This window comes from Vitis riparia, chromosome 9, assembly GCF_004353265.1.
Source record: "Vitis riparia cultivar Riparia Gloire de Montpellier isolate 1030 chromosome 9, EGFV_Vit.rip_1.0, whole genome shotgun sequence".
NCBI classification, from domain to species: domain Eukaryota; kingdom Viridiplantae; phylum Streptophyta; class Magnoliopsida; order Vitales; family Vitaceae; genus Vitis; species Vitis riparia.
This window is the reverse complement of record NC_048439.1, coordinates 7,278,800-7,293,299: the sequence shown is the minus strand read 5'-3', so window position 1 is coordinate 7,293,299 and position 14,500 is coordinate 7,278,800. Positions and strand designations below refer to the sequence as shown.

General features: G+C 35.0%; 1 protein-coding gene across 1 annotated transcript; it reads left to right on the top strand.

Annotated features, from left to right (window-relative positions):
* Positions 1-228: 228 nt before the first annotated feature.
* Positions 229-14,451, top strand: LOC117921580 (PX domain-containing protein EREX-like). Its single transcript, XM_034839499.1, has 10 exons — positions 229-541; positions 2,144-2,254; positions 4,241-4,339; positions 4,581-4,667; positions 9,460-9,568; positions 9,726-10,480; positions 12,294-12,458; positions 12,553-12,795; positions 13,117-13,335; positions 13,920-14,451. Exons 1-10 carry the CDS (start codon positions 320-322, stop codon positions 14,181-14,183), a joined length of 2,274 nt encoding a protein of 757 aa, XP_034695390.1. The 5' UTR covers positions 229-319; the 3' UTR covers positions 14,184-14,451.
* The last annotated feature ends 49 nt before the right edge of the window (positions 14,452-14,500 follow it).

Sequence of the window (14,500 nt, the reverse complement as noted above, 5' to 3'; positions counted from 1 at the left end):
ATTTTCAAAGTTAATTTGAAAACATTTGTGAGCTAATCATTAATCATTAATAAGAATTTATTTTTATTTTTAATTATATATTTATTTATTTATATTACCAACAAGTGAAAATGAAATTAAGGTCTGAGCCCAAGCAGAAAACAGAGCACCTTCTGATCACCGACGAATGGGCCACAAACAATAGGCCCATGGGCCCATGACCCAACGCAGGAACAAACAGAACCGAGGAAGAGGAAGGAGGAGAAGGCGAAGGCCTTGTGTCATCTTCTGCATCGTATGACGTGGAACACATTGACGGCAACCTCCCCAGACGGCGGCGATGAATCTTTACGCACACGATCTCACCCTCCTCGACTTCAATATCAACTTTTCCGATCCGGTCTTCGATTCCCTCACTCGCCCCTCTCAGAGATCCTCTCCTGATTCGATCTCAGCTGATGGTAACTCTCCCGTGTCAAATCCCAGCCCTCCAAGGTACCGGCATGATGGCTCCTCGCCCCTCCCCCTCGGCATGGATTGGAGCCCTCCCCCTCGGAAATGGGTATGCCACGATTTTGATTTTGATTTTGATTTTGATTTTTTTTCGTTTTTGGTCCCCGGGAAACGAGGGGAGGGGAAGGCAGGAGTTTTTGATTGGTGAAGAGAGGAATTTGATAATTTTGAATCTCGTGTTCTATTGGGTTGCTGAGGAAACTGGGGGGAATGAGAGAAAATGGAGATTTGAATTGTGTCATCTGTTTGGATGACGAGAAAACGTGGGATAAGGGAGCGTGTTCCGAAGATTCCTGACAAACGCTCACTACACTATAAGCTGGTGACTACCCATTGAAAAATTTTCTAGATAGTTTGAACTATGTGATCTGAAGCTCCAAATCTTAAAGAAGATTTTAGCTCGTTTGGTCAGCAAAAAGTAGCACTAACTGTCTTTTGAACATATTCTTATTTTTTAAAGACGTTGAAATATTGGCTTCACAATTTAAACAACAGAAATACTTTAAAAAAAAATAAAATTTCAAAAATGAACATTGAACATTATTGTTGTTTTCATTTTCGAAGATGAAAATATTTCTGAAAACTACTCGGCTACCTGAGCTCACCCTGAGGTCAATCTAATCTTCTTTATGTGGATCGATTTCATAGTCCTTTACTTTTGTCCTGAGGCTTAACTACGGTTTACCATCTAAACACCGATGATGGGGCTTGACCATCCCACACAACACACCCATCTGGCCTTTATTCATTTGAGGCTTGTGGCCTTGAGTTTTAAAAGGCGCAAGGTGCACTTAAGGCACAAAAATCTCTTAAAGCATAGGTGTAAGGCATAACACAAGAAGCTTGATAAGTCAAAATGAACGCAACCTATGGTGCATGTTAGTTTTAAAAAATATGGTCCAAAATTCAATTAAAACAACAATATTCAAGATTTTAGACATTTAGAAGAATCATCCAACAAAAAAAAATAATAATGAAAATATACCGAGTTTAATATTCATTTAGAAATTTGAAGAAATAAAAGCTTTTTTAAAAAAAGAAAACAGACAAGGCATGCCTCTCTAACTCGGCACAAGCTTTGGCAGGTGAAGTGCCATGGCTAGGAAGTGGTTGTGCTTTGGATAGAGCGCACACCTTTAACAAGTATCTACACATCAATCCCAAGGTCAATTTTTCTATTGTCATTTTCTTGGGAAACAACATTGTTGCATACCTGAGAGCAAGAGGGGTCATTTTTTATGGAACTGAGAGAATCCACATCTTATTTTCTTGATACTTCCTCCATATAGGTAGCCAACACCTTGAAGTTGGACCTTATTGAAACTAACTACTGTTTGGATTTGTCACACAGTAACTTCACCCTGGATTTTGCTCACTGTTCATTACATTCTAGTTTATTTGTATGTATGTGCGTGTGTATGCCTATAAGGAAAAAAGTATGTATTTATGTGACATATGTATATATGCTAGTATATTCAGATCAGGTATGCGACTATATAGTTTCTGTGAAGTAAGTCAACAAACAGGATCACAAAGCTTAAAATTCATAATTTTTTTTTGCTTAAAGATTTGAGCTACTCAAATATGGTTTAGCAATTATGGTATTTTTTTTTTCCATTATTGACCTTAAGATGGATTTCTTTTTATGTAGGATGGACAAGACTCCATTTGGCCACATGATCCTTGCACAGGGTGGAGTTACTGTGTGACAATTCCTTCTTGGGTTGTTATTCCAAAATCAAGAGGTTCAGATCCTGTTGTGGTATATATTTTCATTTATTTCTCAGATTGAGTTCTGCTGTTTTCTGCTGGCACATGTGTCTAGCTAAGCTTCATGTATTTGTATAATTGATTGCATGTAAATTATTGTTAGCTATTCTTAGTAAATTGTTCTTCCCTTCTCAATTTTCAATTTTTATGAAGATCTCACTAGTGTTTGTTCCTATTTCCAGTATAATATGTGGATATTTCTTTTTCTTTTTCTTGTTCTTCTTCCTCTCTCTTTCTCTCTCACACACACATCAGGACACAAATAGATACAGTTCTGATTATGCTATTGCTTCATCATTTTCTTATGTCACATATTGTGAGTCATCTAAGGGCAATATATGTTACTTGTTTATTGCTCTACTATGCACTGCACCTTTTGCTGTATGTTTCCCTTTATAAAGATACTTCTCTTCTCCCAAAGTCGTTTAGATGCTTGTGCAATTATGTTGCTCTTTTTTAATTGGGAGCAATGGAGCAAGTGGCATTGTGTCTTTCTCATGTTATGCAATGGAGCAATGGACCAGTGTCGTATATCAAAGGCTATTATGCAATTTGTTAAATTTAACATCATAAAACTAAGAGCCTGTTTGGGAACTATTTTCTAGACACAAAAACATGTTTGACAATTTTTGACAGAAACAGTTTTTTGAAAGCTTGTTCTGAAAACATGGTATTTTCTGATAACATATTTTAATTGTTTCCTTTGTTTTTTAGGGATTATTTTTAAAAACTAATTATATAAACATAAAGAATGATTGAAAATAAAACATTACAGAAAAAAAGTTTTTTTTTAAGCTACATTCAGAAACACAGAAAACTCATTGATAACATTCCAAGCCTTCAAATAGACTTTTATTCTTAAAAACATCAAAAAAATGTTTATGAAAATTGTTAAAAAACTAAGTTTCTGGAAGTTTACTATGGTCTGTTTAACCCTTGCTTATGTCTCATGTTAAACAGATAGCACTAGTTCCTGGGTTCAGTTGTCATTTGTATTTCTATTTTATCATGAATTATCTTAGTTGTATGTAATGTATGACCTACAAACCAACACCGTCCATGTCCTCTTTGGTAATTTTATGATCCTTTCTGAGTTGAGACTTTCCTGTTTTCTTTTGAAATTTGTTGTAGTAGTTGCATTGAGATATCCCAACTTGATTTCTTTTTTGGATAGGCAAATAAGAATATATTAATATGCCTAATAAAAGAAAAGGGGGCACACCTCAAGCACATAGGAAGTATACAAAGGATGCCTAAAGACAAGATATCCCAACATGAATATTCCCCTCATTAACTTTTTTGATTGGTTGGGCTCTAGGTGAGGGCAGGTGAGGTTTTTGTTTTCCTCCTGTTTTGCTCTTTTTTCCCTTTTGGCACCTATTGTATACTTCCTGTATGCCTTGAGTTGCTTTCCAGGTTTCCTTTTTCTAATCAATATACTCTCTACTATGTTTATCCATCAAAAAAAAAAAAATTCCCCTCATTAAGCTGTGTATTAAAGTTCCATTATAGGTTTTTTCAATTCTTTGTGATGAACGGTGAGTGTTGAATTTTGGAACATGTCCAATATTTGAAGGAAAGCAAAATTATGTTTTGGATCCTTAAAATTTGAGAAGAATTTCATCGATGATGTCATATATTTGGTCAAAGGATAAAAGAGAAATCTTTAATTACAGGGAATTAGAGATGTGGGATGCAGTGTTAACGAGTTTTAACAATTATGTTTTTGAGATTAATGAGCATTATTTATTTATTATTTTTTAAATTTTGTTTTATCAACACAATCATACTTGTGATTTTGTATATTTTTATTTGCTTCATTCATTTTTCATTCACTATCAGTGTATTTGAAGAGCACTCTTATGGGGTTCACTTTGCTTTTGTTTTTTTTTTTTATATTGAAATTCTGAATTATTTCTATTCTGGTAAGCATTTTCCTTGCTTCAGTTACACTTGCTCTTAACTTCGGAAGGGACAGTTTTACAGGGTTCAAGTTGGCATACAGTCTCCAGAAGCGATCACTACTACACGAACAATATTAAGAAGATTTAATGATTTCTTGAAGTTACTTTCTGAAGTAAGTTTTTTAATTTTTTCTTCATTTTTTAGGAGGAGAATTATCTGTCTGCTATGATTTATAAATTATTCTCATTATTTATTAGGAAAGAAAATCTGTAATTAACTTTCATGGAAGAATTTTATTTTTCTGTAAGTTATTGACATTGTCAGAAAATTTCTTTTTTCTTTTTTAAACAATTTATTTGATAATAGTGGCTTCAGATCAGCCTCATATATATATTTTTTTCTGTTCTTTCTAGCTTCAAAAAGCATTTCCCAAGAAAAATCTGCCTCCAGCTCCTCCGAAAAGGCTTCTGAGAATGAAAAGCAGGATGTTGTTAGAAGAGGTAGGTAGAATTTTATTTTCTTGTTTTCTTTGGTATCCTATGCATAAATCAAAATCATTAAAATACCTCTCCTTGAATTTCTGAGCCTTTACTTTAATGTAGAACTAACTTTCAAAGCAAACCAACCTCATAGAATTTGTTCTAGTAGCAATTAGCCATATGGAGGATAATCTCTTTAGACACATTAGTGAACCTCTCTCTTTTTGATAAGTTGTTTGTGTGCCTTTAGGCATTAAAAATGTTCTTAGGATCTCTCTCTTTACCCCTCCACTCCTCATCCGCACCCCCTGCATATGTGTACATGCCTGTGTTCTATCTTATGTCCCCCCTATTTGCTAGTGGTTTTGTTACCTTTGTAGCATAATATGGCTCAGTAAAAGATTAGCCAAGTCTAAAGATAATCCATTTGCTTGATTTGTTGGCAATTAAACAAAATGTTGGACTAAAAGAATTCGATCTCGAAAATGGCTTAAACTCCTGAAATAGTCTCATGAATTTCCTGTGTCAATGGAACAAGGAAACATTTTGATAGTCTCAGTGCTTCTTGTCCTAGATCCCCTTCAATCTTGCAGTCTAGAGAAACTATTTTTTCCAAATGAGGAAGAATCTTAAGCATTTGTATCCTCTGTCTTCTATGGGTAAAAATGCTTCATACTCGTTCCTTCATTCTTATTCTTACTCCTAGTGTAAGCTAATCCTTCATTTAGCTAATTTAACTCACCAATCACTACCGAGTTAATATAATTTAGCTTTTCCTATCCAAAAAAAGAGAAAAAAAGAAAAAGAAAAGAAAGTAATTACTGACTTATATTCCTTGTTATGTTGTAAAGCTAAGACTCCGAGCTTGAGATATTGAGTTAAATGTTGGTTATTATTGGGACGAAATTTTCTCATAGAAGTTAAGTTTTTGAGTATTTTTGGAAATAGGGAAGCAAAGAAATGAGTAATACAAGAATTTGGATATTTGCTCTAGCTAAAATTGGTCATTCTTAAAAGGAGGGTGAAGGGGAGGGGGAGAAGGGAGATGCGGGAGGAGCTAGCCTTGGTCAGGGGGCTTTGGAATGAGCCCAGGTGTCTAGGTGGAGATTTTAATGTGGTGTGTTTCCTAGTTTAAAAAAGGAATTGCAGGCAAATGTTGCTCACTATAAGGGAGTTTTTTTGGCTTATTAAAGAGTTTGAGTTGAAGGACCCTCCTCTGGGTGGCGGTAGCTTCACTTGCTGTGGTGGCCTGGTGGGAAGGAAGATTCCTTCAAAGCTTGGTTGGACCACTTTCTTTTCTCTTGAGATTAGGATGAGCATCTTTTAAGGTGTTTTCTAGCTATTGCTAATTTGCTACCAAGGCTAATGTCTAAACACACTCTTATTTTTCTAGACTGTAGGGTAGAGAGGAAAGGCACGACTCCATTTTGATTTGAAAATATGTGGTTAAAAGTGGAAGGTATTGGGGATCTGATCAAAGATTGGTGGTAGAAATATGGGCTTAGGAGAGAAGTTGTAAGCATTGTAAACTGATCTAAAGAAATGGAATAAAGAAGTGTTGGACAATGTAACAATCAAGAAGGAAGCTGCCTAGGACATGATACATTACTGGGACAGTATATAAAGGTTAAGACCTCTCTCAGAGGAGGAGCTGAGAAGCAAAAAATTAGCCAATGATGATTATAGCCATTTAGCCATCTCAGAAGAAACCTAATGGAGGCAAAAATCAAGGGCTCTTTACTTAAAGGAAGGCTCATTGCATGGCTAATGAGAGGTGGAATGGCAATTTCATCAACAACCTTAAAATCAATGGGGTTTGGATGAAAGAAGAGGAGGAGCTCAAGAATGGCATTCTATCTTACTTTAAATTTGTCTTTAAAAATCCCTAAGTGAGGAGACTTGACATGATAGGGGAGCTCTTTAAATGCATTAAAACATCAGACAGAGAAAGTTTAGAGGGGGTCCTTTCTTAGAGGAGAATGCGTTGTCGGCTCTTTTGGAAGTTTGTTGGCCTATAGTGGGAAAGGAAGGGATGTGATGCAACTATTTGAGGAATTTCACTTGAAGAATTTTGTTGAATGTAGCTTTAATGCTATACTTTTCATTCTCATTCGTAAGAAGGGAGGGGCAAAATACATTAAGAATTTTAGGTATGTTAGTGTCGTGGACAATCTTTATAAACTTCTAGTGAAAGTTTTGGCCCATAGGCTAAAAAGGATGGTTGAAAAGGTGGTGTCAAATGACTAGAATACTTTTCAATGAGGCTGTTGATTCAAGGATTAGAAGCTCCAGGATAGATTTAGTTTCAAATTGGATATAGAAAAAGCATATGACCATGTGAATTGGAAGTTTCTCTTTCCAGAGGGGAGAGGGGGAGGAGGAAGGCATGTCTTTCACCTATTGTTTGTAGATGATACCCTTCTCTTTTGTAAGGTTAACACAAATTAGCTAAGATTATGGAAATGGATCATAATTTGCTTTGAGGTTGTGTTAGGTCTAATAAACATGCATAAAAGTGAAATTATTCTATTTTTTTTTTTTTTCTGTTTTGGGGGGGGGGGGGGGGGGGGTGGGGGGTGTTTGGGAGAGTGGGAATCTTTATTTGGGTGAAGGTAGGAAGATCTTTTGCTTCTTATCTTGGTCTACTTTACTTGAGCATCTCATAGGTCTTATGCTATGTGGGATGTAGAGAAGAGGTTCAAAAGGAGATTACTCCTTATGTGCTGAGACTAAAGTAGTATTCTTAGCGAAAGAAATTTTAGGTTTAGCTCCTCTAGGAACACCATTTTTTTTTTGCATGTGAAGGAGTTTGGAGAAAGATTTGAACAATAGATATTTGATGAAGAGAGGGTGGACAATGGTCAGCAGATGAAGTCTTTGTGAAAATAGTGAAGAATCAACTGATCATGTCTTGATATATTGTGATGGGACGAGAGTGCATGCTTCTTTTAGTGGTCTTTGGCCTAAAATGGGTGTTTCTAGCTTCAGTGGAAAAATCTCCTCAAGTGGAAATTTAAGGGATTAGATAAGAAGAGAAGAATTGTTTGACATATGACCTCCTTTTGTTTGTTTTGGTGTATGTGGAAAGAATGTAAATGAAGGATTTTCAATGAAGAACTCTTAGATCAAAGGTTGAAAGAGTAATGAAATCCCTATTGGAGTAGTCTCACTCTTTGCTAGGATTGGAGAGTTTCTCAGTGATGGATTTCTTAGATAGCCTTGTCTGTCGATAGTCTTGGTTCTGTTGAAGGCTGTTTTTTGTACGTCTCTTTTGGTGTTTCTGCTGTGGTGCTTCGTGTATATTACTTGTATATATAGGGTGAGCCTCCTTTCTTTGGCGCTCTTTAATGGATGCTCTAGTTATTTATCAAAAAAATAAAAATAAAATAAAGAAAATAATTGGTCATTCTTAAATGTGGAATTGATTGAAGTTTATAGAATGTGGAGCTCAAAATTGTAACAAAACTATTGTTGGGCTTTTTTGGTGCTCTCTGTGAGAATTGTATGACCTGTAGTTTGTATTAGAATGATGTGAACCAAGAATCATAGATGAATCTGGCTGTAAGAAAGAAAATGTATTAAAATCAAACTGCTTATCCTATATTGGCGCTTCTCTAACAAGAAAAATGTGAGGATAACAAGAAAGAGAGAGAACTATTATTACTTTTTTTTAACTTTTTATTTTATATTAGGTGTTTCAAAAATATACAATCCAAAATTTAATTCAACATATGATGAAAAGCATGGTCGAATGCTGTATTTCACATCACATGCTTATTTTATTTTTGTGAATTTTAAAATATGTATTATGAAATTAATTTTCTAGTACAACGAACGTCAATGTCATTTTGCATGGTGATGGGGTAAAATTACATTGAAATCATAGCTTAACTCCGTCCAAACTTTTTAGTTTGTAACTATTTACCATTTGTTTTGTAATCCATGATGGGCCCAAACTATGCTCTTTAGAAACTAAATATAAGATTGATAATAGAAATAGTTTCCACCTGAGATTTCTAACATATCCAACCTCTAGGATGAGAACGAGTGATTATTGGGATATGAATTCTTGTTATTTAGACCCAAAGTGTTTCTATTTCTTTCTTACATTCTATTAACCAAACAAGGCCTAAAAAAGAAATGAAGTAGAAGTATTATCACCTCCAATACTCAAGTAAAACTGTGTTGTAGAAAGGGTGTGTTCTGCGATATGCTTGTCTGAGTAACTTCATTTCTTGGTGATTGGGAGATGGTATTTACAAGCTGATATAGTGCCAATTCCAATTGATATGTCTTCCTATGGGGAAAAGAGGATGGTTTTCAAATTAGTTAATGGACATAGAATTCCACAGGTTATTTTGCTCTGTGTCAGATGCTGATCATGTATGAATACTGAAGTATCTTTATTGTAAATTTTGTGCCTTTTTTAACTAGTATTATTGCAGATAAGTAGAATACTGTAGTTCACTACAAGTATTATTGCATACGATAACCACAAACGTTGCAAGTAAAAGTTTGTTATTATTGATAAGAAGAATCACCTAGGGACTAGCAGATAAGATGGGTGATGCTAGTTCTAAGTTCTATTCTTAAAAATAAGCATTTTTTTTTTGGCAGATGCAAATTTGTTACAGTTTTAACTTTATTTTTTCTTTGGGTCAATGGCTTATTTATCTATTATTTTAATTTTTTGGTTTGTTCTTGTTGACATTAGTTATATTCATCTGTCCTCAAGAATCTAGAACTTGAACTATTTGTTGTATCCAATAAATTAATGGTAATGATATCCTTAAAATGGTAAGCTTTCTTGCAGAGAAGGTGTGCTTTGGAGGATTGGATGGAGAAGCTCCTATCTGATATTGATTTATCAAGAAGTGTTCTAGTGGCAACCTTTCTAGAGCTAGAAGCTTCTGTGAGGTCTGGTAGGTGTCTCGATAATGCATCTTATTATATATACATATATACATGAAGATGATGTTTGAAGCAACTTGTGCTGATATTCAAAAGTGCAGTTTGGATAATCCATGGGCATCACTCGTATGCTAATATTATTATTTTTTAATATTGCTGTATTTTCAGCATTCTATGATTCAAATCAGCAAATTTCAGATGCAAATGCTTCTGGTAGTGGCATGTTTCCATCATTACAACTCCAACCAAACTCTGATTATGGTAGTGATACAGCTTATGAGAGATCTGAGCTTGGAACACCGAGGTTCTCTGATCTTGGCATGGAAAATTTTACATCTGACCATGACATAACTGGTACAATAGAAACTGCTGGAAAATATGGGATGTCTGATAATGGTAGTGGTACGCTAGTGGGAGACTTCATTCTAAAGAGCTTAGAAAGGTTTTCTAAACATAGGATGCTTTTGAATAGAGATAATAGTGTTGCAGAAAAGGATAAAGTTAGTGAAGGAACTTTAAGAGCTGCAAATGATCATGGGGGTGGAATGCAGCTTTTATCTGATGTGGAGGATTGCAAGCCAGCTGGCCATGTTCGTAGATTGTCAACAGAGAGTGTTGGAAGTGATGTAAGTTCTGTTAGACATAGCGAAATTTCAAATTTAGGGGTGGCCAATTCATTTGGTGATGGCTCCACTGACATTCTTGAAGGTGCTGAAGCTCCAAGAACCATGGATGCTCCTGTTAAGCCAGATTTACAGGTCTCTAGTGACTTAGTAGTGGCCCTTCCATCGGAAGAGCAACATAAAATGAATAGGGTTCTTACCACCATGCGACGGCGGCTAGCTGCAGCTAGAACAGACATGGAGGATCTTATAGCAAGATTGAATCAAGAAGCTGCTGTGAGACAGTACCTTACAACCAAGGTACTACAATATTCAATTCTGTGTTTATTCGGAATTTTATTTTCTGTTTGATTGGATTACAAATAGTAAAACAGACCCTGTGCATCTCTCATCCACTTAATTTTTCTGTAATATGTATATAGTTCAGATTGGGTTTTTTAATAGTTTTCAAGGGATTCTTTTTGTGAAATCGATGGCATGTTTCTTTAAAATTCATTGCTTATATCAAAGTATTTCTATGGTCTTCTGAGCACTATTTGATAAAATAGTGACAAAAGTACAGAAGATGGATTTTTCTGCATATTTTGTTGGTCCATATTAATAATGTGTAAGGGTTGAGTTGTTTTCCAGTTCAATGACCTTTTTTTGTTAGAAATTATTATTACCCAAATAAAATTTTTTGTTTGTTTTGTACTTTATCAAAACTTTAAGCCTTTTGTAGCACAAAATTGATGGCCTATATTGCTGGATCTCCTATGAGCTCACATATATTTTTTCCTAGAAATATTTATTGAAGTCTTTGAAACATACAAAGCATAAAATGGTATGCCAGATCCAGAAGGAGGCTTCTTTTTTTCATTTAGATCTCATTATTCCTCTTCGTCCACTAGAAGCACCAAGACCTTCTCCTCTAGCATTGTTTGTAATTCTTGAACTCCGGTGAGTGTTGGATTCTTCGCCTGGAAACCACTTAAGGTAGGATATCGACTTTGGACCAGCTTAAAAATATGATTCCAAATCGATGCTACATGAGAAAAAAAGAAGAAAGAAATGGTAGATCATATCCTCCACTGCTTAAAAGCAGTAATCTTGTCGCAGCTGATTTTTGCTCTATTTGGAATAGTGTGGATATTATACTCCTCAATAAGGAAGGTCCTTCTGAGTTGGCATGAAACCTTTGTACGGAGCAAGAGGAAGAAAGCTTGGAGAATTGCTCCCTTATGCCTTTTTTTGGACCATATGAAAAGAGAGAAATGGCAAGCATTTGAGAATTTCAGAAAAGCAGATGAAGCACTCAAGCAATCCTTAGTGTATATAATTTATGGAATGAGCTAGTGTACATAGGAGTTGATTCCTTGTCCATGTTGGACTTTATTGAATGGATGAGCTTTATTTAGTGGTTGGGGTTTGTTCTTTGTGTACCCCACCACTTGGTTATGTGGTGCCTTTGTATATACCATGTATATTTTAGTGTGCCCTTTTGTAAGGTGCTTAATACAATGAATATTTATGTATCAAAATAATACTGTTAAAGTCGGGAGTTGTGTCTGAAAAAAGTTTAGGAGTGAGTGAGCAGGCATGCCAAGAAAATAGAAATAGTATGCTGTCATTCCATAATTTCTGGGGTGATTCAGAAATATATAATTAATCTGAGAATTACTTGCAATATTCAGGAAACTTGGGAGCAACATATATCCAGGTTTGCTAGTTTGATGAGACATTTTTTCTAGAAAATTCTTGCATATTTCAAGAACTTTATAAATGTGGAACAAACATACATCTTGTTCTAAGAAAGTTTGTAGTGTCTTAGTTGGCAAGCTTCTTTCATGATTGTCAAGGGCGGTCCAAAAATTTATCCAGTGAATGACATCTAAGCCCTTCAACAGCATTGATTTCTTTCAGATTGACAAATGTAAGTTGGTTGTATTGGAAATTTAGTTGGAGATTAAGGTTTTCTGTCAACAAGAAGTATTGTAACCATATGGATCTTGATGTTTACAAAAGAGAATGCTACTTTAAATTCAAGCGGTCTTAATATACTTGCATGACATTTGAATGTTATACATCATTACTATTTTATGGATATAATTTCTATGAATATTTTCTCTTGTAGGTCAAGGATTTGGAAGTGGAACTTGAAACTACTAAACAGAATAGTAAAGAAAGCTTGCAGCAAGCTGTATTAATCGAAAGGGAAAGATTTACACAAACACAGTGGGATATCGAGGACCTTCGAAGTAAATGTTTGGAGTTGGAGCTGAAGTTGAAGTCTGAACAGGTACTTTTTAATTAGACATACAACCGTATTGTCATATCTTCTTTTCAAAGAATTACTTGGGGGCTTCAGCAAATTTTATGTGGAAACATTTCAGGATGAAAAGTTGCTTATAGCGTCAACAAAAGCATCCATCATTCAGGAGAATGAAATGTTGCTGCAGGAGTTGGATGTTGCTAGAGAACAGTTTGAAAACCTGCAGAAACATCAAGAAGAGTCAGAGGCAAAATCAAAAGCAGATATAAAACTCCTTGTTAAAGAAGTAAAATCTCTCCGTGGTTCTCAGTCAGAATTGAAGCAAGAGCTGAGCAAATTGATGAAGGAAAAAATTGAAGTAGAGGTAATTCATTGCTTCCTTGTATTCATTTTTCCTCTGTTGCCATCTTGTTTGGACAATTATTGGATCAATTATCGCCATTGAAGATTGAATGATTATTTATGTATGAGCATCCTTCTCTGATTCATTTGATTAGTGAATTGGGATAGCTTATGTCAATCCATAATTTTGTTTCCTGGTTTTCTTCTTCTAGACCCCATGGTGGTTAATTATTTATCTTTATTCAATCATATATCAGGAAAGGAAATCTTTTCACGTCTCTTTGATGTACTGATTCATCACTAATAAAATGTTTTATGTTGTCATTGTATCTGTATTTTTCAGAGAGTTCTTCAAAAGGAAAAGCAGAGAAGGGAATTTGTAAATTCTGCTAACACAAAGTTGCTGCATGAATGTGAAATTCTCCGCAATCGGCTTCAAGAATGCAGTGTGAATTTCCTTGTTGAAGAAGAAGATAAATTAATTATGGATACTTCATCACCGTCTGATGCTATAGATCTGCTGACAACATCGGACAATCGAATTGGTCTTCTACTTGCAGAGGTATCTTTCACACTGTAAATTCTCTTGTTGATTATCGTATTCTTTGGAACTCTCATTTTTGAAGTGCTTGGTGTTTAAAATAATTCATTTGAAATGAGAAACTTAGGGTTTATTTGGGAACATTTTTAAAGCAGTTTTCAAAATACTTTATTTTTATTATTTTTCGTATCTGTACAATTATTAACATGTAGAAAACAAGTAAAAACAATTAAAATATCTTATCAAAAAACACTGTTTTCATAACAAATGATGGGAAAACTGTTTTTTGTCAAAAAAATCATCAAATGTCTTTGATTCTAGAAAACAGTTCTCTGTTTTTAAGAACAATTTTTTTTTTTTTAAACCAATACCCAAACAGGCTCTTGCGCTTTTGCTTTCATTTCCATTGTTCTCCCATATCTGACTATCATGACCATATTGAGTGAACACATTTAATTAATTCATACTCTTTTTCATTGATTAGGTCTTACCTCTTACAGTTCTGATCTGTGTCCCACCCCAAATATTTAGATGTATGACTTCACTAAAGAAAGCTTCATCCTGTCCTGATTTGTGTACATGTGCTGCATGATAAAATTGAACAGGCACAGCTCCTTGCGCAAGACGTGGAAAATGCTCTTGTAGCAGAGGGTAGAAGCCAGAATAGCAATAATGGTGACACAAGAACTAAGGACGACGAGTTGAGGAAAATGCTAACAGATATTTTCATCGACAATGCCACATTGAGGATGCAGGTTAACTCTGTCATCAGATGTGCCCTCAATAATCCTGACAAATCCGAGCAAGATGAGGAGGAAGAGGAAGCCCCATTGAGAAAAACTGTACTAAGCAAGTTCTTGGAAAGATGACATGCAAGTAATACTGTAAATTAATGTGTTTTTTTTTTTTTTTTTTTTTTTTTTTTTATAATATGGCGAGGACTTGCCTACCGTCCAAGCAAATGCCAAAGTAATCCCAAAGAAGCCGACTGTATACTGTGTGTGTCTGTAACTAGTAAGTATAATATAGGATGCCAGTTTTGTTACCCCAACAAGGATGCTTCTTGAACTCTTTTATGTAAATTATGCACTCCAATTTGAAAAGGAAATCCACTCAATACAGGAAAATTTATGGGAATATAGCACTGTCAATAATTATGTTTGCAGGAAAGTATAAAGGAATGTTA